Source organism: Balaenoptera physalus (assembly GCF_965194825.1).
Source record: "Balaenoptera physalus genome assembly, chromosome: 11".
NCBI lineage: Eukaryota > Metazoa > Chordata > Mammalia > Artiodactyla > Balaenopteridae > Balaenoptera > Balaenoptera physalus.
In genome coordinates this window covers 16,841,442-16,864,343 of record NC_138896.1, presented here as the reverse complement: position 1 = coordinate 16,864,343, position 22,902 = coordinate 16,841,442, and the positions used below count along the sequence as shown (strand labels likewise).

General features: G+C 35.3%; 1 protein-coding gene across 4 annotated transcripts in view; it reads right to left on the bottom strand.

Moving 5' to 3' along the window:
* The window catches only part of CDKAL1 (CDKAL1 threonylcarbamoyladenosine tRNA methylthiotransferase), a 640,596-nt gene that overhangs the window by 152,398 nt on the left and 465,296 nt on the right, over positions 1-22,902 (bottom strand). For all 4 annotated transcript variants that reach the window (XM_082415179.1, XM_082415181.1, XM_082415180.1 and 1 more), the window contains one exon: positions 18,768-18,948. In XM_082415179.1, coding sequence (XP_082271305.1) covers positions 18,768-18,948 — 181 coding nt within the window. The remainder of the gene's footprint in view (positions 1-18,767; positions 18,949-22,902) is intronic.

Genomic DNA, 22,902 nt, shown 5'->3' with positions numbered 1-22,902 from the left:
CACAAAGAAGGCCAGTTTATCCTTTTCTTGCTTCATTATTTTAAAAAATCAAGGAAAGTTAATGCTATAATTTTAATTTCCAGAAGCACAATATATTGTAAGACTGCATAGTGTGTGATTCAGGATCCACAATGTAGAAGGTATTACTTAACACGCTTTATATCATTAATTTTCAAGACTCTTAGTAACACAGCTTCAGTTGCCAAAAAAAAAAAAACAGTACTGGAGAGCCTAACATTAATGACAGAAATTAGTAAATGATGAAGGTATATATAGTTCCGAACTTTTAAACAAGTTATATTCTATAACTTTGTTTTTAAGTTGTTTGTTTGGAATCGGGTGGTACTTTTTTCATTATAAATGATGATTACATTCTGATAGAACTCCCATACCCCCCCAAACCCAAAACAATAACAACAAAAAACATCTAACCAATTATTTAACCTGTAGATCATGTGCGTTGTTTCAATTACATTTAAATGTTATTTATAAACTGCTTCTATGAATTCTTTTCCAGTTTCCGGTCATATTGCACAAATCTTATAATGGTCTCTTTTTCGTTCTGTCTCAGATCTCTGTAAGTCCAGATTCTAGAAGTGCTGTACTATCTTTGTTCTTGACCTGTTTTTCTCTGCTAGGTTTTATATGAAGCATGTTCACTAACCAGATGTTCAAGTATGTTTTTCTCATGAATGAACCTGTTTATCTAAGTTAGTGTCTTTATGCAGCTTCTTCAGCAATTATGTGGTCAGTCTACATTTAATCTTTCATTCCATTCAACAATCATTCATTGTTGGTGCCTCCCATCTATGAGGAAATGTCCTACTGTGCACAGGAAGTAAACTGAGACAGGAGTAAGCCAGTCAGGTGACACAAATCACTGTGCACACTGGTCCTTATCATGGATGGCTTCAGGATATCTATATACTCCAAAAACATTGACCTTTTTGGGAAAACTGGCTTTTTTCTGGGAAGAATGCATATGTATATACATATATGCATGTATGTATGTGTAGTAAATATTATATATACATGTGTATATATATATGTGTGTGTGTGTGTGTATCATCAGATCCTCAAAAAATGTTAAAAACCACTGACCTAGAATTAGAGATAGATAAAATCTCCTATAAACTACTCATTTGGTGTCCATGGAAGCCAATATTCTTGACATGTTTGATGTTCTGAGAGGACCAGCTGAGCACCAGATGGGAGGGGGTGGAAGACAGTTACACAGGGAGTGGTGCCCTAGCCTGTTCACACCACTGGGCAAATCAAAAGACACGAAGTGAACCAGGCGCTCCCTCTTTAAGAGGCAGCTCAAAGCAGATCCTTTGGGAGTCTGAAGGCTCATTCCAGGTGGCTTCTCACGGTTTTAGTTATAACCCACATACAGTCCCTCTCCCTTGGAAGAGTTCTAATAAAGAACAGTCTTCCCCATCTCATCCTATTTCCAATGATGTCTGGCATCACTTGCTCAGTCTTTGATAGACTGAGCACATAATTTGCCCACGGTTTCATGCTGTTTATGCTACTCATGGTTTTGTTAGGCTTAAGTGCTGAAGAGAAAGAATCCACAAGACCTATGGAAGGATAAGTGGACAGATATGGTCAAGTTAAGTAACACCTTACTAATTCACAAGCAAGAGAGTCAGTAGGTCACAGAGATTCAGGACACCATCCTAATCGGTGATAGACATATAAATCTTTCCTGAAAAATATTTGTTTAGGACAATGACATCTAGATCTAGTAAGATAGTTAAGAATTAAAAATGAGAGACTATGATATTTTTTAACCTTTGTAAACTTCCTCCAAGTTTTCATTCTGTGTTTCTGTTTTCAACAGAGATCAGCAAAAAAGTCAAAGTGAAAAAGGAGTTTGGGCATAGCGATGAAGGTTTTAAACCCTGGGTCTTACCTGAAGCTGGTCTGGGGGTGAAAGAAAACATGGCAACTGTTGGGAAGGCAAAGAGAGGTGCCTGGGATTCAAAGCCAGATTCTGACCCTGAACACTTACAGACACGCCTTACGATAGCTAGAGCAGCACTGCGGTCTGCCTATGGCCGCTGTCCATTCACCCATTTGGGCCCTATTATCTATTCCATGGATGAAACACTGGGTAAATAATTTTACCATGTGAAGCAGCCTCAGAGCACAGATTCCTACATCTTTAAGGTTGTCACGCTGGTTAAAGCATTTTGCCTTTAAATGAGTAAAAATTTGGCTCTAAAATTCTATACATTTAAAATAGAAATTGAGAATTCTGTATTTTAATTAAGTCAGAGCTTTATTTTAGGCACTGTTTTTCTTTCTCCCTTGCCACTATAATTTAGTATTGATAGCATGGCTAGGAAGCAGAGTACAGAGCCAGAATGCCTGGTGTTAAACCCTAACTCCACCACTATCTGTGTGACTTTGAGTAAGTTACTTATACTCTTTGTGCCTCAGTTTCCTCAAATGTAAAATGGGGATAAGAACAGTCGCTACCCAGGGTTGTTGTGAAGATTAAATGCATCGATACACACAAAGCATCAAAAATGTACTTGGTACATGGTGAACATTATACAAGGTGTAAGCTGCCAGCATCCTCTACAAGCCATAGAGATTCTTCCTGTAAAGTCTCTCTTGTTCCTTCTTTTCTGTCTACTCCTAAATTCACCACCAACGCTTAGACCTCTGTCACCTCATGGCAACACTATTTCCTTACCCTCTCAATTCCTGCCTGCAGGCTTTCTCCATATGAATGCATCCTGCATATTCTTCCTAATTTCATCTTCTTACAATACTGCTGAAATTGCGTCACTCCTCTGCTCGAAAACATCCAAACAGCAGATGTTGCCTACGAAGTACAGATGATGTACCTCTTTTTTTTTTTTTTTTTTCCTGGCCACTCTGTGCAGCTTGCAGGATCTAAGTTCCCCATCCAGGGATCGAAATCGGGCCACGGCAGTGAAAGTGCCGAGTCCTACCCAACCACTGGACCGCCGGGGAAGTCCCAGATGATGTGCTTCTGATGGCTCAGCTTGTGATCGTTATCTAGGTTCCCAGGGGCTAAGGTTGTGAGTCTGGGTGTGATTACAGAGTCAGAATTCCCTTGACTGGCCCCAATCCATCTTCTAAAAGGTCCTTCTCATGATTTACTATAAACCCTGCATTTTAGAAGAACTAAACTCATCTAAACTCATCATTTTCTAGAAACATCCTGTCCCTTACTTCTAATATCTTTCATAGAGTAAAAACCTCAGCTTAAAAGTTTCTGACAGTGACCTTGATCATCACACGCACAAGCCTCTAAGTGTTAACAGCCTTTTGTATCACTCTTACAGCAGTCAAGACACACTGCCCTGTAGTACTGCCATTTACACCATCTTTCTCTTCTCTCTGGATTATTCTATTTCAGAATAAGGAACGCCTAGGAATCATCTTGATACCTGGTGTAGCACCCAGCCCAGCTCCTGGCATATAGAAGCTTATCTGATACCAGATAGATTAATTAATGTTATCCTAACTGTAGCTTTAACTATAATTTTTAAAATAGCAAATCTGATTGCCAAAGTGATCAAGAGACTTAAGTTACTCCCCAGAGCCATGTTTTTGGTCATCATGGGCACTATGCCTGCTGTGGTTACATCACACTGATGAGAGGTGCCGGCAGAGAGCCTTCTTTCAACTTCCAATCTGTCCCTGTTAACTCTGGCTGCTAACAGAAGATAAATCAAATTAAACTACTTCACAGTGGTCTTTAGGTTCTCTAATGGAATAGGATTTCAGGTACCTGACAAATTATCCATTTGGATAACCTTTCTAGACCTTTGAAGAACTCACTGATTTTCATTTTAATAGCATAAAGTGAACAAAAAGGGATGCTCCCTGGGGGTCTTGGGGCTCCTGGACTCTCTAAGATTTAATATCAAATTAGTTGGGAAGAGATCCATCAATTACTGGATGTTGGAATTAACTCTGTAATGTCCCCAGTGATTTCAATCATATGTTTCTGGGCTTGCTTCCAAGTAGAATCAAGCATAACTTAATCCCACCAACTGGAATTTACATATAGGATTCTTCCTCCACATTTGATGTCCTAAAATAACAAGTTCAAATCACCCAGAAAGTAGTCTGAGAGGTCACTTTTTGACTTCACAGATAACGAAGGTCCAGAGGAAAGACAGTAAAGGAATACAGGGTACATGGAAAGTATTTCTGACTCCCACAGTATGACTTTGACACTGAGTAACAAGCCAATAGAGTGGTGAGTATCATAGCATTTCAGGAGAAATATGTCACTCATGACCTATGAATTCCCCCTAAATGTTAAAGATATTTCATCCATGAATTTTCCTAGCTCCTCTTGATCCACACAAGTTTTTGATCTGCACAGTTTTTGAGAATGAAAGTTCTACATGTACTTAATTGCTGTATAAATATACAGGCACTTCAATGAAACAAATTTTCTGCCTTTCCAATTTCAGTTTCCTCTCTCTGACACTGCACACTCAATTTAAAGTATCTTGTTTAAGGACCTACTGTATAGCACAGGGAACTCTATACTCTTAAGTAACAACCTAAATGGGAAAAGAATTTGAAAAAGAATAGATACACATATAACTGAATCACTTTGCAGTACACCTGAAACTAACACAACATTGTTAATCAACGATACTCCAATATAAAATAAAAAGTTAAAAAAAATTTAAAAAATAAAGTATCTTGTTTGGGGGGAGGGATAAGTTAGTAATTTGGGATTAACAAACACACATACTACTATACATAAAATACATGAACAACAAAAATTTACTGTATAGCACAGGGAACTGTATTCAATATCTTGTGATAACCTATAATGGAAAATAATCTGAGAAAGAATACACACACATACACATAAAATTGAATCACTTCGTTGTACACCTAAAACATTATAAATCAATTATACTTCACTAAAAAAAAGGGAAAAAATAAAGTATCTTGTATAAAAATATTGTAGCCTAAGGATTAAAAACTGATAGGAAAAAAATCGAAAGATTTAGAATAGATTTAAACTAAGAAATGAAAAATCTTTTTTATTTTAAGAAATATTACCCAATTTTACAATAATTAATTAATTAATTAATTAATTATTGGCTGCTTTGGGTCTTCGTTGCTGCCTGCGGGCGTTCTCTCTAGTTGCGGTGAGCGGGGGCTACTCTTCGTTGTGGTGTGTGGACTTACTGTGATGGTTTCTCTTGTTGCGGAGCATGGGCTCTAGGCACGCAGGTTCAGTAGCTGTGGCTCGCGGGCTCTAGAGCACAGGCTCAGTAGTTGTGGTGCACGGGCTTAGATGCTCTGCGGCATGTGGGATGTTCCTGGACCAGAGCTTGAATCCGTGTCCCCTGCATTGGCAGGTGGATTCTTAACCACTGTGCCACCAGAGAAGTCCCCGAAATGAAAAATCTTTTAGACTACATAACTGTAGCAGTCCAAGCTATCATAAAGTTGAAAGTGGGAATTAAACCACTAAGATTTTTGAGTTTTCAAGGCCTGTTTTTTCTTCCTATCTTTGATCCTATTAAATACTTGAGAGTAAACATTCTTATGCTAAAAACAGACAAGTACACAGTGAAGAAACCAGACACCACCTTAACCATGTGATCGAAATTAACATCACCAATAAGGGGCAAAAAGACATCATGTGCCTCCAGATGTGACATTCTGAGAAGAACATAACATCATTTATTTAGTATAACAGGGCCAAATATATAACATGAATTTAATCATGAGGAAAATTCAAACCCCAGTTGAGGGACATTTCATAAAATAACTGGCCAGTACTCTTAAAAATTGTCAATACGTCATGAAATATAAAGAAAATCTAATAAGAACCTGCTATATAAAAAAATAAATAAAATTTAAACAAAAAAGGGAAGTGAACATCTTTGAGGGGCCATTATTCTGCCTATTATTGGGACTTTTGGTGAGTTTTTTTTTTTTTTTTTAATTTCAGGATTAATTCCAATTGATATTTAACTCTTTTTCTTTTCCAGAGGCTTTTCAAGTATAGACAATATGGTAAAATACTAAATAAATCAGAAAAAAAAAAGAAAGAAAGAAAATCCGAGGAACTGTCTTGATTAAAGAGGACTAAAGAGATTAAATATAAGATTCTGAACTGAGTCCCATATCAGAAAAACGACAGCTATGAAGGACACTGTTGGGATTCTTGACAAAATTGGAATCTGAACTGTAGATTAGGGAAAGTACAGTGTCAGTGTTAAATTTCCTGAATATGATAACAATATTATGATTATATATAAGATCCTTGTTTTTAGGAAACACACACTAAATATTAAGGGGTAAAGGGGCATGATGTCTGTCTGTAATCTATTCTGAAATTGTTCAGGGGAAAAATCTATGTCTAAGTCTCTGTCTGTTTCTTGAGAGAAAGCAAATTCAGCAAAATGTTAAAAACACTGATAAATCTTGGTAAAGGGTATACTGGAGATATAATCTTACAACTTTTCTGTAAAGTTTAAAATCATTTTTAGGAAATAAAAAAAATTTCTAGGGCCTAGAAATAAAAAAAATCACTGCTATGACAGAAAACAACTTTGGAAACCAACACTTTTTTGGTCAAAATGTTCTAAAATTATTTTGAATTTCTGGGATAAATACTTATTTTACTGTTTACTATGTGTAAAATAGATAACTAATGAGAACCTACTGTATAGCTCAGGGAACTCTACTCAGTTTCTGTGGTGACCTAAATGGGAAGGAAATGCAAAAAAGAGAGGGTATATGTATAAGTATAGCTGATTCACTTTGCTGTACAGTAGAAACTAATACAACATTGTAAAGCAACTATAGTCCAATAAAAATTAATTATTAAAAAAAAAAAAAAAGAGCATGGAGCAAAGAGTCAAAGAATAGAGTCTAAGTCTCCAGCGTTTCACTTAGTAGTTATGTAACCTTGGGCGAGTTTACTTAACTTCTCTGAGCCTCAGCTAACTCATCTGTAAAGTAAAAAATAATACCAGATACCTGAAAGTATTGTTGGAAGAATAACACAGGACAAAGTACACGAAAAGCACAGACTATACGATTCTGGCATGTGTTACATTCAAACAATGGAAGTTTCTTTTCCCTGCCCTTTGAATCTTACATATCACTTCTATAAAGGTGTTTTATTATGAGTAGCAAAAATAAAGAATCAGGACATTCATCATAGATTATATGATCTCAGAACGTAATTAGTAGAGTACAGTTTTATCCATTTGAATGCTTATCTGGTTATATTTGATTTGTTAGTCCTTAATTATGAAATAAGCATGATTCTAAGAGGCAGGAGTTAGAAAAGAGTGTCATATTAAATTACCAAATATATTCTGTTGACCTAAATACACATTTAACATTAGCTCTAATACTTGGAACTACACTTATAAATCCCTTGGAAGGTTATAAATATGGAGTTATTAATGAACCATAGTTATCACAGAAAAAAATAAGGTCAAAAAATAAGATAGATCATAAGGTTCTTTATCTTTAGAAGTTACTCCAAAGTCTACTCAGTTCTAAACTTGTTATTAATAATAGGTAATAAAAAGTGAGTTCAAATTGAATATTACAATTTTAATAAATCAAGTTCATATAAAAGGCATAAAAGAATTATGTAGATTCTTCTAACTTTTCTGAAACTTATATAAAGCAAAGCATGTAATCATCACTGAAAAAGTCAGACTAAAATATAATAAAGATGACTTTGCAAAGGATAGAATTTATATTCCTTTATTTAATATAAATTCACTCAGTCCTTCTCAACCCTAATACCCACCACCATTCAGCATATGAGAGAAAAACTTATACCCACATATCTTCCCACTGTTTTGGTGATTATAAATTCATAAAAGAAGCAGGATAAAAATAAATGCCAAAATGAAAGCAAGAAATTAAAATATCATAAGAAACAAGTTAAGTGCACTTTTTTTCTACAGACGTTTAAAAAAAAAAGATTTTCTGTAAGGTCACGATGAAGTACAAATTCAGACTGCTATTACTGAACTCAAGGCTCTCAAATCATATCTGACTCTTCATTGTCCTAAAGTTGGGTTATTTCAGAAAACTTGGAATACTAGGATTTCCAAGACAAACCCATGGTTCCAAAGTATAGCCATCCCTGATTTTTTCTTACAATGGCTTGTATTTAACAGAAGAGTCATAAGAAAGGGTTTCAGGTATCAACAAAAATCCGTGCTTTTCCTATCTTTACCATCCTGAACAAAACATGGCTCCATCCTGGAATTACAGTCTACACGTGTCTAGTCCTGTGGGTCTGACTACATGAAAGCTGATTCATGTGATAATGGAATTTAGTTTGTTAATGTCACATCAGGACTTAATAAAAAGTTAGGCAGATTTCTGTGGTAGGCAGGCAGGCAGGCAGGCAAGAGGTCAGAGGGCAGAAAATTAGGGGGAGCGGTGAGCATACACTGAGAGAAGGTTGGGATTTTCTGAAGAATGATTTAGGCTGAGAGGAATCAGGAGCAAGCTTTTAAAAAACAAAACAAAATGAAACAAAAAAGAGAAAAAGAAAATCCACCTGTGGCAGTAAAAATAAACAGTGGTCTCACTAGTGCTACCTCTTTCCTAGTTTTGGGAGCGAGAAGCCTAAAATGGATCTCATGGGCTAAAATCAAGGCGCTGGCAGTGCTGTGTTCCTTCTGGAGTGTCGAAGGGAGAATCTGTTCCTGGCCTTTTCCAGTTTCTAGAGGCCATGTGCATTTTTTAGCTCATGGTCCTGTCCTTGAACTTCAAAGCACATTATTCCGATCTCTGCTTGTGGCCTTACATCTCCCCACCTCTAACTTTAACATTCCTGCCTTCCTCTTACAAGAACCCTTGTGATTACACTGATCCCACCCAGATAATCCACAATAATTTCTCCATTTCAACTGCTTTAACTTAATCACATCTTCAAAGTCCTTTTAACTCTGTAAGGTAACATATCCACAGGTTTGGGGATTAGGGTGTGGACATCTTTGGGGGCCAATTATTCTCTCTACCACAACTGGTCTCATTGCCACCATTTTGAGCTGTACAATCAACTAATTTAATTATTATGTTTAACATTCCTAGTTCACATTCAAGAAGAAGTCATTCAATTTATTGATTATACAAACAAAAAGTCATTGGATTCACAGTAAAGTAAAAGGTGAAAGAATAGGGAAATGCCGAAAACATATTTAGGCCGATGATCTAGAAAAATAAAGCACCTAAATTTTCTAAACATGGTTTGAAAGGTGGCCTTAAAACCAAATGATAGAGAATCAAACATTATTAAGAGTTTCCAGGGGCCTTAGAGATCATTCAATTCAATTCTCCATTTGTTAAACGAATACCATCTGTATAAAAACTCACACAAAGTAGGCTGTTCCCAACCACCTCTCTGGATTATAATCTAGCTCATACTTCCTAATGTTACTACAGTCATCATAAAAGGCTCTGTTAAGTGATCTGCTGAAATCTATTAAAAACAAAACTGTGGTCAGGCTAAACACCCTACCAAAAGAGGAAATAAAAAGAGAAATGATATGTCCAGAAAAAAGAAACTTAAAAGACCCACTGGAGGGCTTCCCCGGTGGCACAGTGGTTAAGAATCCAACTGCCAATGCAGGGGACATGGGTTCGAGCCCTGGTCTGGGAAGATTCCACATGCCATGGAGCAACTAAGCCCATGAGCCACAACTACTGAGCCTGCACTCTACAGCCCGCGAGCCACAACTACTGAGCCCACGTGCCACAGCTACTGAAGCCTGCGTGCCTAGAGCCTGTGCTCCGGAACAAGAGAAGCCACCGCAATGAGAAACCCATGCACCCCAACAAAGAGTAGCCCCCGCTCACCGCAACTAGAGAAAGTCCACACGCAGCAACAAAGACCCAATGCAGCCAAAGACAAATAAAAATAAAATAAATTAAAAAAAAAAGACTCACTAGAAGAATCGAACACAATCGTGTAAGAATCGCAAAATATTCCTTCTGAAAAGAGAAGTCAAAATGAAAATAATCTTGAGAAAAGGGGCTTCCCTAGACATATGTTTGGAAATCAATTTAGAATAAAGTATAATGGACAATCTAGAATATAAAAACTCTTGAAAATATTTTTACCTCTCCCCCAAGGAAAAACTTTAATTTGAAAATCAGAGACTGTGTAAATAATGTAATTATACTATCAAGTAAGGCAAAAATACCAGAATTCCTTCCATTAAGGCAACTTGATAGTCTCTAAAATACTGAGTTGTTAAACTTTAGATCATACTCAGAAACAACAAGCTTTTAAAAACATTTAGAGAAGGTAACAAAGCTCCTTCTATCTGCTTTATTTCTCTATTTTGCTTTTTTAAAGAATTCATAGGCAGCTAAATTTGGGAGAGCCATTATATGCCATTGTTCTTAAACCTGCATATGATTTAAGAACATTTCTTATTCAACATCTATTCCAAGAGGTCACCTGGCCTTGGTTTGAATATCTCCAGCAAAAATTCACTCCCTCATCACAGGGAAATCTACTGGGGACAGTTTCAGCAAAGCTGCCTGGATCGATCTCAAGGATGGCCCTCCAGGTGTCTCAGAAACATGCACCCACACTCCTCAGAGCTGAGGCAGGAAGCATCTACTGTGGCTTCGTTATCCCTAGGGTAAATGTTCTCGAAACTGCAGGTAAGTGAGTTATGATTCTCTTGTGCTAACATATATCTAAAGACATTATCTTAGTTCCAAGATGTAAGACTAGCAAGCAGGTGGATTTAATGTCACAATTTAACATTTTAAATGTTAATATGAAATTCCAAAGCTACTCTCATCACCTAAAAATTATTTTCTCAAGTCATAGGCCTCTTAAAATAAAGATTTCATTACAACTTCATTATTTTTCATCAAAATTTTCTAAAAACAAAGTCTGGAATTGATAGCTAAGAATCAAATGACTTTTTAAACTTAAGTTACCTTTTCTAGGCAGACTAAGAACCTCAGCCATAATTTTAAAATACTAATAGAATTACTTAAGACTGATGAAGACTACTCAAGGAAGACTCAATGAAATAGAAATTTGTAAACATGCAAATTTGACCTTTCATCTAAAAGTCTAAGGTTACTCCCAATTAGCTTAAGTGATTCCACTATTAAATCTTATATATTAATAAGCTTGCAAAAGCTAAGAAAAAAATTTTAGCCTATCCTGATCATGAAAATACATTGCCTAAGTTATTTTCATTATCAGTTTAAGAGGGTTATACTTTTTTTTCAGCAGGCAATAAAGCACTGACAAAAAATCTGCCCCTCCCACCTATGCAAATGCAAAACTCAACTGTATGGTGCTTTTATCCATTTGATGATTTAAATGATTAAAAAATACACAAAATTTAGTTCATTTATCAGAGCTCTACTATAAAGCATGAAAAGCACTGGGATTTACTTATATTAATACTAGGCTTCATGTAAAAGTAGTTATGGGAAAGGGAAAAGTATACTGAAATTATTCATGTCATTTATCAGAGAAGAACATTTGGGGGGGGGGGCGTTGATTTTAGTGGAAATAAAATATACCTAAGAAAACAATATATTTTCACTAAGAGGCATTCTAAAGACAGAATAAAAAGTATTGTTTGAAAGTAACTGATATTGTGGTCTTCTTCCAATAAGGGGTTAGAGCCCATCTTCATTGTTGATTTTTTAGGCAAGGAAATGGGAAACAAATTAGATAAGAAAGAATGGATATCTATTTTGTAGCAGTGTTTTATTTTAGTGACGTCCAGTTGCTAAGCAGTTTCATAAAGTACCTACCTTAGGGTAGACAGTTGTTAATTTTTGATAAATTTAGGAAAACCAGGGAGATTCAATGCACATGATATATCCTCTCTTTGATGGCAGGTCATCAAAGAGTTTCATCATTAATACTTAATTCCTTTTATTTAAGATTCTGAATTTTATAAAGATGAAACTCTTCCAGGCTAGTTTTTACCTAGAGCATAATTACAGAAATTTAGAGGAGTGTGTGGATTGAGTTGTATCTCCCCCCAAAAAAGATATGTTGAAGTCCTAACCCCCATAATCTCAAAATGCAGCCTTATTTGGAAAGAGGGTTACTGCAGATGTAATGAGTTGAGTTGAGGAATAGGGTGGGTCCCTAATCTAATACGGCTGGGGCCCTTACAAGAAATAGCCACGTGAAGACAGAGGTACACAGGGATACCATGTGACAATGAAGGCAGAAAATCAGCTACAGGCAAAAGAAAAAGATTAGCAGCAAACCACCCAAAGCTAGGAAGAGGCAAGGAAGGATTTTCCTACGTGGTCCAGAGGAAGCAGGGGCCTGCCTCTGGACTTCAGTATTCAGAACTGTCAGACAATAAATTTCTGTTGTTTTAAAATGAAATGAGCTATCAAACCATAGAAAGACATAGAGAAACCTTAAATGCACACTATTAAGTGAAATAAGCCAATCTGAAAAGGATACAACACTCTGACATTCTGGAAAAGGTAAAATTATGAATACAGTAAAAACAATCAGTGGTTCCCAGGTGTTGGGGGGTAGGGGAGGGATGAACAGGTAGAGCACAGAGAATTTTTAGAGAAGGGAAACTATTCTGTATGATACTATAATGGTAGATGCATGTTTTTACACATTTCCACAAATGCAAAGAATGTAGACTGAAATGTAAACTACTGACTTTGGGTGATAATGATGTGCCACTGTAGGTTCATCGATGTAACCAACGTACCACACTCTGGTGTGCGATGTTGATATCAGGGGAAGTTGTAGTGTGTGTGTGGCAGAGTATATGGGAACTCTATGTACTTTCTACTCAATTTTGCTATGAACCTAAAACTGCTCTAAAATATAAAGTCTAAAAAAAAAAAAAAAAGGTTCTGCTATGCCAGGACTGGGTGACTGAAGTCTAAAAATGTAAGGAAGATGCTAAGGGGCTATGTTTAAAAGATAAAAGAGCAAAATAAAAAGCATCTGAACGCTGATTTTATGCAATGAGTTCTGCTTCTGGCTAAGGCAAACCAGCTTGTATCAGACCAATGATCTTGCCAAGAACAATTAGAAAAGGTGAATAAAATTTATAACATGTACTGTTTGAACATCAAAAAGCTACCAAGGCAGTGAGAACCTGAGGAACTAAGATCCTAGAGAGAAGCTCAATATTTGGATCTACTTTTCCCTTCTGGGTGTTTATTAATTTGTAAGCAGTGACTGGGAGACTGAGCAGCCAAGTAAAAGCTAAGAGGCTGAGAAACTGTGCAGAGCCTTAAGCCTTCTCATGATCCTGCAGAGACAAAAATTAGAGTTGAAGACCTGCCGTAAAAAAAAGGCCCTGCTAACCACCACAGAATTTCAGCTGAGATCCTGAAGAGCTCCACTAAGGTGGTATGTTGGCTCAGGCTTTTTACCAGCTCACAAGAGTTGATTATGTGCATCTCTTCCCAATTTCATGTGCTGTTCAGTGACATCACATTGGTGATTTGAAACTGGCAAGAGTGGAAGTAAATACTATGCAAATCAGCAAAAGCTATAAATCAGAACCCATCCTGCTGAATGTCAGTTGTTAAAAACCAACACACCCCTGCCTGCCTTCAAAAAGTAAGGGCAAGCCAGAAATAACCCAATCCTCAGAAAGACTGAAAAATCGTTTGAAAAATCAATCTCAGGTCAATTCAAATAATCAGTCCTTATCTTAGAGTCTAGCAGAAGCAAAATTAAATACTCCAGAGGAAGATACATTACAGTCTAGACCCTATAGTTGTTTTTTTTTTTAAATAAACAATGGTAGTCATATAATAAAAATGATCAGGTATATGGAAAGAGAAGACAAATGATCAAAATCAAGAAAAAAAAGACAATACAAACAAACCAACATTAGATCCAGATATTGGAGAATTCAGTATGGGCTTTAAGGTAACTGATTAAATATGTTCAAAAAATATAGAAGAAAGTATGGGGAACTTCACTAGAACACTGGAATCTATTAAAAAAAAAGAATCAAATTGTAGTTCTAGAAGTAAAAAAATTAAAATGAGAAATTCCATATATGGGTTTGATGGCAGATTAAAAACAGATGAATAAAGGATTAGTAAACTAGAATAGCACTTCATAAATTTTAATGTACAGACAAATCATGTGGAGACAAAGAATGACTGAGAAGGTCTGGGATGGGGTGGGGCCTGAGAGCCTGCATTTCCAGCAGCCCCAGGGGTGGGCAGTGGTGCTGCTTCTCTAGGGACCACACACACTACTGCTGCTGTTCACCTTGCTATCCACTACTGTGAACAGCAAGAAACTAGAAAAGAGGTGAGGAGAGAACATCCAGAAACAGAAAGAGAACAAAGAAGGAAAAATATAGAAAAGGATCAATTAGACATTGGGGAACATAACGAAGATATCATAACATGTATAACTGAAATTCTAGAAGAGAAAGAGAGAGTGGAGCAGAAGAAATGCCTGAAGAGAGAACGGCTGACATTTTCCAAAGCTGACGAAAGAGGTCAGGGCAGAGTAAAGAAGCTCCAGGAATTCCAAGGAGGAAAAACACAAAGAAAAGTACTCAGCAGGGGGCTAAGGTGGAGAAGGTATCATATCATAAAGATCTGTTGATGTGATTTTTGTCTAATGGAATAAACTCCAGCGAAGTACAGGGAAGAGCCACAACGTTTTTGAGAAACTGCCTTCATGAACAAGGAAAAATGACTCAGAGGGCAGAACCAAGAAACCAAAGGGTAGAGCAAATAGCAAATTAATAGCCCCAGGGATTACATAGAGTATGTACCCTAATGAGGGGGGAAGGGATGAGGGAGTTTCTGGGGCCATCTTACAATTCCACTTAATACATTAGGTAATTCAAGGTATATTTAAGGGAAAATAATAGAAATACTATACAAACTCTTCCAGCAAAATATAGAGGAAGGAATACTTCCCAACTCATTTTATGAGGCCAACATTACTCTGAAACCAAAATTAAGAAGACATCACAAGAAAACTACAGATCAAAATTTTCCGTGAACAAAGGTGTAAAAATTCTTCACAAAATTTGAGCAAACTAACTGAAATAACATATCAAAAATAATACATCATGACCAAGAGAAGTTTATCCCAGGAATGCAAGGTTGACTTAAATATTCAAAAGCCATTCAGTAGAATTCACAATATTAACAGACTTAACACCACAAACAAACCATATGATTATTTCAATAGATGAAAAGAAAGTGATAAAAGTTTAATTCTATTCATGATTAAAGCACGCATGCGCACACACACAGACATAATTTACCTAATTTACACACACACACGGTAAATTAGGACTTAGAAAGGGACTTCCCTAATCCCTAAACTACAGTTAACTTTTATACTGAATGGTGAAATTCTGTAAACTCCACTCTTGAGTTGGGAAAGAAGAGAAAACTACCCAATTTTATTCAGTAGTGTACTGGAAGTTCCAGGCAATACAATAAGAAATAAAAGTTATGAGGATTGAAAAGGAAGAAGTAAAACTGCAACTATCCTCAGATAATACAATTGTATACACAGAAAAATTGGAAGAAAAAAAAATCCTACAGAAAAACTATTAGAATAAATAAATTCAGCAAAGTTGATGGGTGAAAGGTAAATGTGTTAAAATCAATTCTATTTCTAAATAGTAGTAACAATTAAAAATGATTAATAATATCAAGGGAATACACATGTATGGATAAAAATAATAAATGATATGCAAGGCTTGTATACAGAAAACTATAAAACATTATTGAGAGAAATTAAAGAAGATTAAAATAACTAACAGCTCTATTTTATTCAAAGATGAAAAACTTGATATTATTACAATGTCAATTTCCCCCCAAATGATCTATAGAATCAATACAATATCAGTTAAAATTCCAGCAGGATTTTTTGGTGGAAGTTGACAAATTTAGAAAGTCAAAGGATCAAGAATAGTCAGGACAATTTTCAAGGAAAAAACATTTGGAATACTTACACTGCCAATATCAAGACTTATTACAAAGCTACAGTAATTAACTTTGTGATTTTGTGGAAAAATCAACAGACCAAAGGAACAGAATAAAGTTCCAGAACAGACCCACGTGTAGAGATAGTTGATTTATGATAAAGGTGACCAGGCAGAGCAGTGGGTAAAGGATGAGATATTCCATAAGTGGTGATGACTCAAATGGATATCCTTATATTTTTAAACAAGTCTTGACCTCCGTACCTCATAATCTAAACAAAAATAAATTCCAGTTGGATTAAAGATCTAAAAGTAAAAGGCAAAATCATAAAATTTCTAAGAGTACCTTTTGCGGGGGAGGGTATCTTCATGACAATGTGGGGAAGGGAATCTTAAACAGGACCCAAAAAACACTAAAACAAGAAGGAAAATATTGATAAATTCTACATAAAATTAAGAATGCTCTTCAAAAGGCACCATTAAAAGAGTGCAAAGACTGGTTACAGAATGGAAGGTACTTAAATTACCATGACCAACAATGGACTTCTATTCAGAAAACACAAATAATTCCTATAAATCAGAGGAAGGAACGGGGGAGGAAACAAACAAAACAGGTAAGGCAAGAGATAAAGGGTCACAGGTGTGAACAGGCACTTCATGAAAAAGTGTATCCAAATCGCCAATAAACATATAAAAGGTATTCAGTATCAACAGTTGACAGGGAGATATAAAAACCACAATTAGATTACATTACAGGACTTCCCTGGTGGCACAGTGGTTAAGAATCCGCCTGCCAACACAGGGGACACGGGTTCAATTCCTGGTCTGGGAAGATCCCACATGCCACGGAGCAACGAAGCCCGTGCACCACAACTACTGAGCCCTTGTGCCACAACTACTGAAGCCCACGTGCCTGGAGCCCATGCTCCGCAACAAGAGAAACCACTGCAATGAGAAGCACATGCACCACAACGAAGAGTAGCTCCCGCTAGCCCCAACTAGAGAAAGCCCATGTGCGGCAACGAAGACCCAACGTAGCCAAAAAAAAAAAAAAGATTACATTACATTCCCATCAGAATGGTTACTAATAAAAACATAATGCCAACTGTTGGCAAGGATACAGAGTCACTAGCATTTTTAGATATACTGCTGCTGGAACTCTAAATTCAACTAGTTGGGAAAACTATTGGGCAGCATCTAGTAGAGGAGAGTAACTGTATTTCCTATGATCCAGCAATTACACTCCTAGCTAAACACCCAGCAGAAATGTTTATATACACGAGTCAAATAAAAGATACAAACAGGAAAGCTGATAGCTGTATTAGTTGCAATACTAACAATGGAATGTTGAAAAGACCCAATTCTTCTTGATTCACATTAGGATGGACAAATTGTGATTTGCATAAATGGAATACTATACAGCAAAGAAAATGAATGAGATACAGCTACTAGCAAAAACAGACTACTCTCACCAACACAATGTCAAATTTAAAAACCCAACATTCAAACACTGATGAATTCTTTCATTTATATGAAGTTTAAAAACAGGTCAAACTAATATGTCAGAATGAGGGATAGTGGTTTCTGTTGGGAAATAGGAGAGGAGAGTAAAGAGAAAGGCATGATGGGGACCTCCGGGGTACTGCTAATGTCCTATTTCTTGATCAGACTGAGGGTTACATGGAAGTATTCACTTTATGAAAACATACAGTTGTACACTTTTCTGCAGGTATTTTGAAGTTTAAAAACTTTTTTATTAAAGAAGTTTAAAAAAGAATGAATTAGACTATAAGGACAATAGAACAGTAGTTGTTAAGGAGCTGGGGATGGAGAGAGTAGATAACTACAAAAAAAGTAAAAGGGAGTTTGGCAGGGGGGGCCTGATGGAACCGTTCTGTATCTTGATTGTGGGACCAGTTACACTAGTGAATGCATTCATCAAAATTCAAAGAACTATATGCCGGAAAGAGGTAATTTTGCTGAATGCAAATTATACATCAATAAAAATTGTAATTTAGATATAAAAAGTAATTAGTTCATTTGATTTCTTTTTATGTTTATGAAAAATTAATGGTAGCACACAATTTGTTTTAGTAATCAGAAACAAAGCAGAAAATTTTCAGTGAAAAAAATTCTACTTCCTCTTAAGGCTTACTAACATTTTTTCATCTTGGGCCAATGAATCTAGAAACTAAATGTTTGTTTGAGGTCATTAATTTCTGGTGCATTCTGGGAAACAGTTTGCCTTTACTGGCTCTCAAACTTTTTCACATTTATTTTAGGTCATCTTATTCTAATATACCTATGAACATGTAAGAAGGAAATTAAATTGAGGTTCACTGTGAAAGCAACACACATCCGAAATAGACAGACAGCATCATATCTATCCCATGGAAAAGTAGGAAAACCAGGGGACCCTCAGAAAGTAACAAACTATGAAAAGCATCTCTTAAGAAGCAGGGAAGCCTCCTTTGCTCACAGATATTTAAATTTTGCCTTATTGTGAAAGATCCAAGGCTTTATCCTATAAACAGTTAGTACTAGATATTAGTTTAAAAAATGTTCCCCATGTCATCTGAACCTCACTCTTCAAGAGAAAAAAAAAAGGTAATATTATAGTTGCCTAAGGTCATTTAATGTACCAAGGTCTCCCTGCCCCTGACCCCAACTGGGAACAAACATTCCGTATTTTGTAACTTAAGGGTTGGTTATACCATGAGCTAGTTGTGTTAAGGCAGGCAACACAGCTGCATTTTTATAGCTGTTGGCTAAATATAATAATACCTTACAAGAAAAGTATCTTACCACTTGAGCTGGAACTTGTTCCATTTTTGCAGCGGGAGTTCCTGGTCTTGGGTAAAATTGGTTAATAAAGAGACTTGGAAATTTGTACTCTTCAACAAGTTTCACTGTTTCTTGAAAATCTTGGTCTGTTTCTCCAGGAAAACCACAGATAATGTCTGTAGCAATAGTTATTCCAGGAACTCTAGAAAATAATAAAACAAAAATGTACAAAGTTGACTACAGTCCATAATTATTCTATTTCCTTGACATTTTAAATACCACTATTCCTTTAAAATTAAATTTTATTTTTAGGAAAGGGACATTTGCAAACAGTTTTAAAATGCCCTAAATACTAAAAGTTTATGGAAAACACGGCCCCCTATCATCCTCAGGAAATACCCATTTTAAAAAATTTCAGATGTTTCTTCATCCTTTTATATTTTAATATTGATGCTTATTCTATTTCTAGACTTACTATTAGGCAATATTTGCAGACTTCAATGAGGATTCAGCTCTTTAAACTACTCTATCCCTCCCCTCCCAACATAATCACTGCTCAATTTTTAGTTAAATTAATAGTGTTAATAGTATTTCCATTGGTATAAATGCTGAGATATTGTTCACTTTCACAGCCAACTGGTATACTATCAATAAGTTTTCTTTTGCCATATTTAATTTTTCCTAGAGTTAATAATTGCCTCCTTTTTTTAAAAAAATTGCTTAATATTCTATGTACCTATGTAAATGTTTTCCAGAAGATCCATCAGTTCTATCAAAAACCGATACTACTTTCTAAACTCTCAATGTACTATATAATTTACCAGTTCCATTTTTCTCTCCGGAAATGCCACTCCTAACTTTCTTCAAGTATGTGTTGCTTTCATAATGAACCAGCTGTCATCCTTGAATGTGGTTCCTTGGTTTTCTTTTCAATCCTCCCCCTTTTTTTTCTGGATCCTATGTCTTCCTAATTCTTGACTATTCTATTCTCCTTAATTCTGCTGGAGCATTCTTTCAGAAGCTTCATCAAAAAGAGTGGCAGGGAAATTTTGTTATTGTTTTAGCATCTCTGAACATGTCTTAATCCACACACAACTGACTGATAGTGTGGGGTGCATAGCCCTTCAAAATGAAAAGTATTACCCATCGGAATTTTGTATTGTTCCCTTTTTTTTTTTTAAGTTGGCAAGGTTGAGATGAGATGTCCAGATTCACTCTGATGCAGACTTCTTTACATGTGCCCCACTATCTTTTTGAAAGCTTTTAGGCTACTAATTTTTTTCAATGTTTTTAAATTTCATGATAATAGGTCTTGGATTAAGTATTGAAATATTTGTACAGGGTACAATCTGGAGACTCATGGTCTATAGGTCTAAGTTTATGCTATTTTTAAAATCATTTTTCTCTCTCTGCAACTCCTCTCCTTGGAATGTTGAAACTACAGGATTGACCCTCTAAGCTGCTCCACTATTATTTTCCATCTTGTGCTTTTGTTAAATTTTCTGGAAGATTTACTTGAGTTTATCTTCCAATGCTTCAATTGAAAAAATTAATTGTTTATCATATTTTAAATTTCTAAGAGCTCTTTCTCATTTACCAGTTTTCCTTTTCACAGTTTACTGTTTTTTAGAGATGCAACATGTTTTCTTAACTCTTTGAGGATACCAATTACAGTTTATCCACAATCTTTCCTTTGCTCACTATAACTGTATCTATTTCCTCTGGGTTCTTGGATTTTGGTCCCTTTCATTCATGACTGAGACCTGCCGTAATAAATAGTGACTCTTGCTGCCCTTTAATACTTAAGAATAAAGCACTAAAAGCTTTTCATCACAGTGACTGGGTAACAAGCTCCATTTGTTTTTCAATAGGTCCATATGTTAGCATCCTGGAAGTCATTTCTCTTTGGCCATTGAGTTTCTCCATAAGTATGCTACAATATTCCATGTGAAAGAATGACAAATTTATTTTTAAAAATATTTCTTTCTTGATTTCTGCTTAGTCTCACCCAGCTATTAACTTGGCTGAACTTTAATTAGTAAGGGAAGTTCCAAGGTCTGGAACTTTTCTATCTGATGCTAAATAGAAAATGAGACAATATACATACAGAAAAATCTAACAGTATATTTGGAAAAAAATTATCTTAAAAAATTTTATCGTGTTATAAAATTTTTTTTCTCTTTTAAGGATAATTATCAAAATTACTGCTGAAAAACCATAAAAAATATACTTTTACAGTAAATTGTAAATAAAGACTATTTTCTAGACTAACTAAAGCATGTGAAATAGAATTATGTTAATATCTTCAATTAGCAATTTTTTACAGTTGACTTACAACTATTTCTGAACAAAAGAAATCCACACCTAAAAATAAAAGTAATGGATCACAGCAGAAGTGACAGAGAAGAGTCCATCTCCCCTAAGAAATCAGGAAAAAAAAAAAAAAGATCTGAGAAATTGCCTGTGAAACACTGCAGCGACAAAGACAATTGGTTATTGTTCCAGGCTATGAATTGGAATGAACTTGGCACTAGATTATGGGGTATTCCCAAAGGAAAGTACCTTACTGATCCTCCCCCCCCTCACCCCACATCCTTCTTGATCCAATGTAGTTGAGTTCAATATTATGTAACACCTGCTTACTTTGGCCTTAAAGTCCATAGTGAAAAAGAAAAGACAAACCTTTACAGTAGTCATCATAAATGTTAAGGAAGGGGATGTTCAATGTATAAATATATTTGATAATCTACACAAAAAGGTGACCAATAACAGAGGTGGGGATAGGACACCATGAATTCGTGAAAGACCTAAGTTAGTATTTAAAAGTAAAAGCAGTTTAAGTTTCAAATTATGTAAGAATATAAACTGATTACCCAAAAAATGTTTTCAAAGTAGAGACTACACTTTAATATTGAAGCTCATCTATACATTGATTTTGTATATGCAAATCATGCTACTTAGGTTCTTCAAAATAACTGGGCTCCTTAGGTGAACCAAATAAAATATCTCATATTTACACTGCTAATTTGCTTATTAGTAAATATTCTCTTCAGTTCATAAGAAAAATCAAAAATGTTTGAGGTGGACCAAATTCTAAACTAATTGCATGCATATGATTTAAGTGGCTATAAGGAAATTTTAAGGGGCATAAAATAGAATATTAATCCAAATATTTAATATGCTAATTGTGAGTAAATGCTGTTTTTTGCGACGGTATGAATTTTCAAATTAGTACAATTTTTAAAAATGATCATTTCCACAAATTTATTGAAGCTGTGAGTCTAATAAATATAATTACTAGGTATTATGCCTTTTTAAAATTTAAAAGACCTTCTATATTTACATTTTCATAGTAGTATTAATTCTGAAGGAATGATGAAAATGAAAATGTCCAATTAGCTTAAATAAGAGAAGTTTTGACCCATTTTTTTCTGACTTATACTTGCTATTTACTTGCAAAAAGAGTTCATTAAATAACTTGGGAATGGAATTAATGAGAAAGTTTCCAATTATGCATCTGCATTGAGCTGTATGATTAGTTATGGAAATTGATCAGGGACATGTAAGTAGAGTACTACCTATTTGCTGGCACTAGGCCAGCATTTAAGAAAGCCCCAAATATTTAAAAATACTTAATTATTCACCTTGACTAAAAATACATACATATATACACGCCATACTGTATTTGAAATACTACAAAAAATGTTGTACTTTAATACACCTCAAGACTTTCACTTGCAATTTGGTGTTTCACTGGCAAAAATATAAAAAGGATGATTCTATTTCATTCTTTAGATCAATAAATTATGAGCTTCAAATTCCACATGTGAAAAAAGTGAGACTAACACACACACTATCTACCTCAAAAGAAAGCGGTAAAAATGATCAGTAAAAGAATCAGACCTATTAAAATTATTAGGCATAAACAAAACAAATGATTAAAAGAAACGTTTTTTAGTCTTATAGAGATTAATTCCAGGACAATTACTCCATAATTTCAGGGAAGCTAAATTGGAAGTAGAAAGGAAATAAAAAGTATCTTGAATGGAATGAAAATAAAAATATACGATATCTAAATATATGGGATACAGCTAAAGCAGTGCTTATAAAGAAATTTATAGATTTAAATGTCTGTGTTAGAAAGAGGTAAACAATA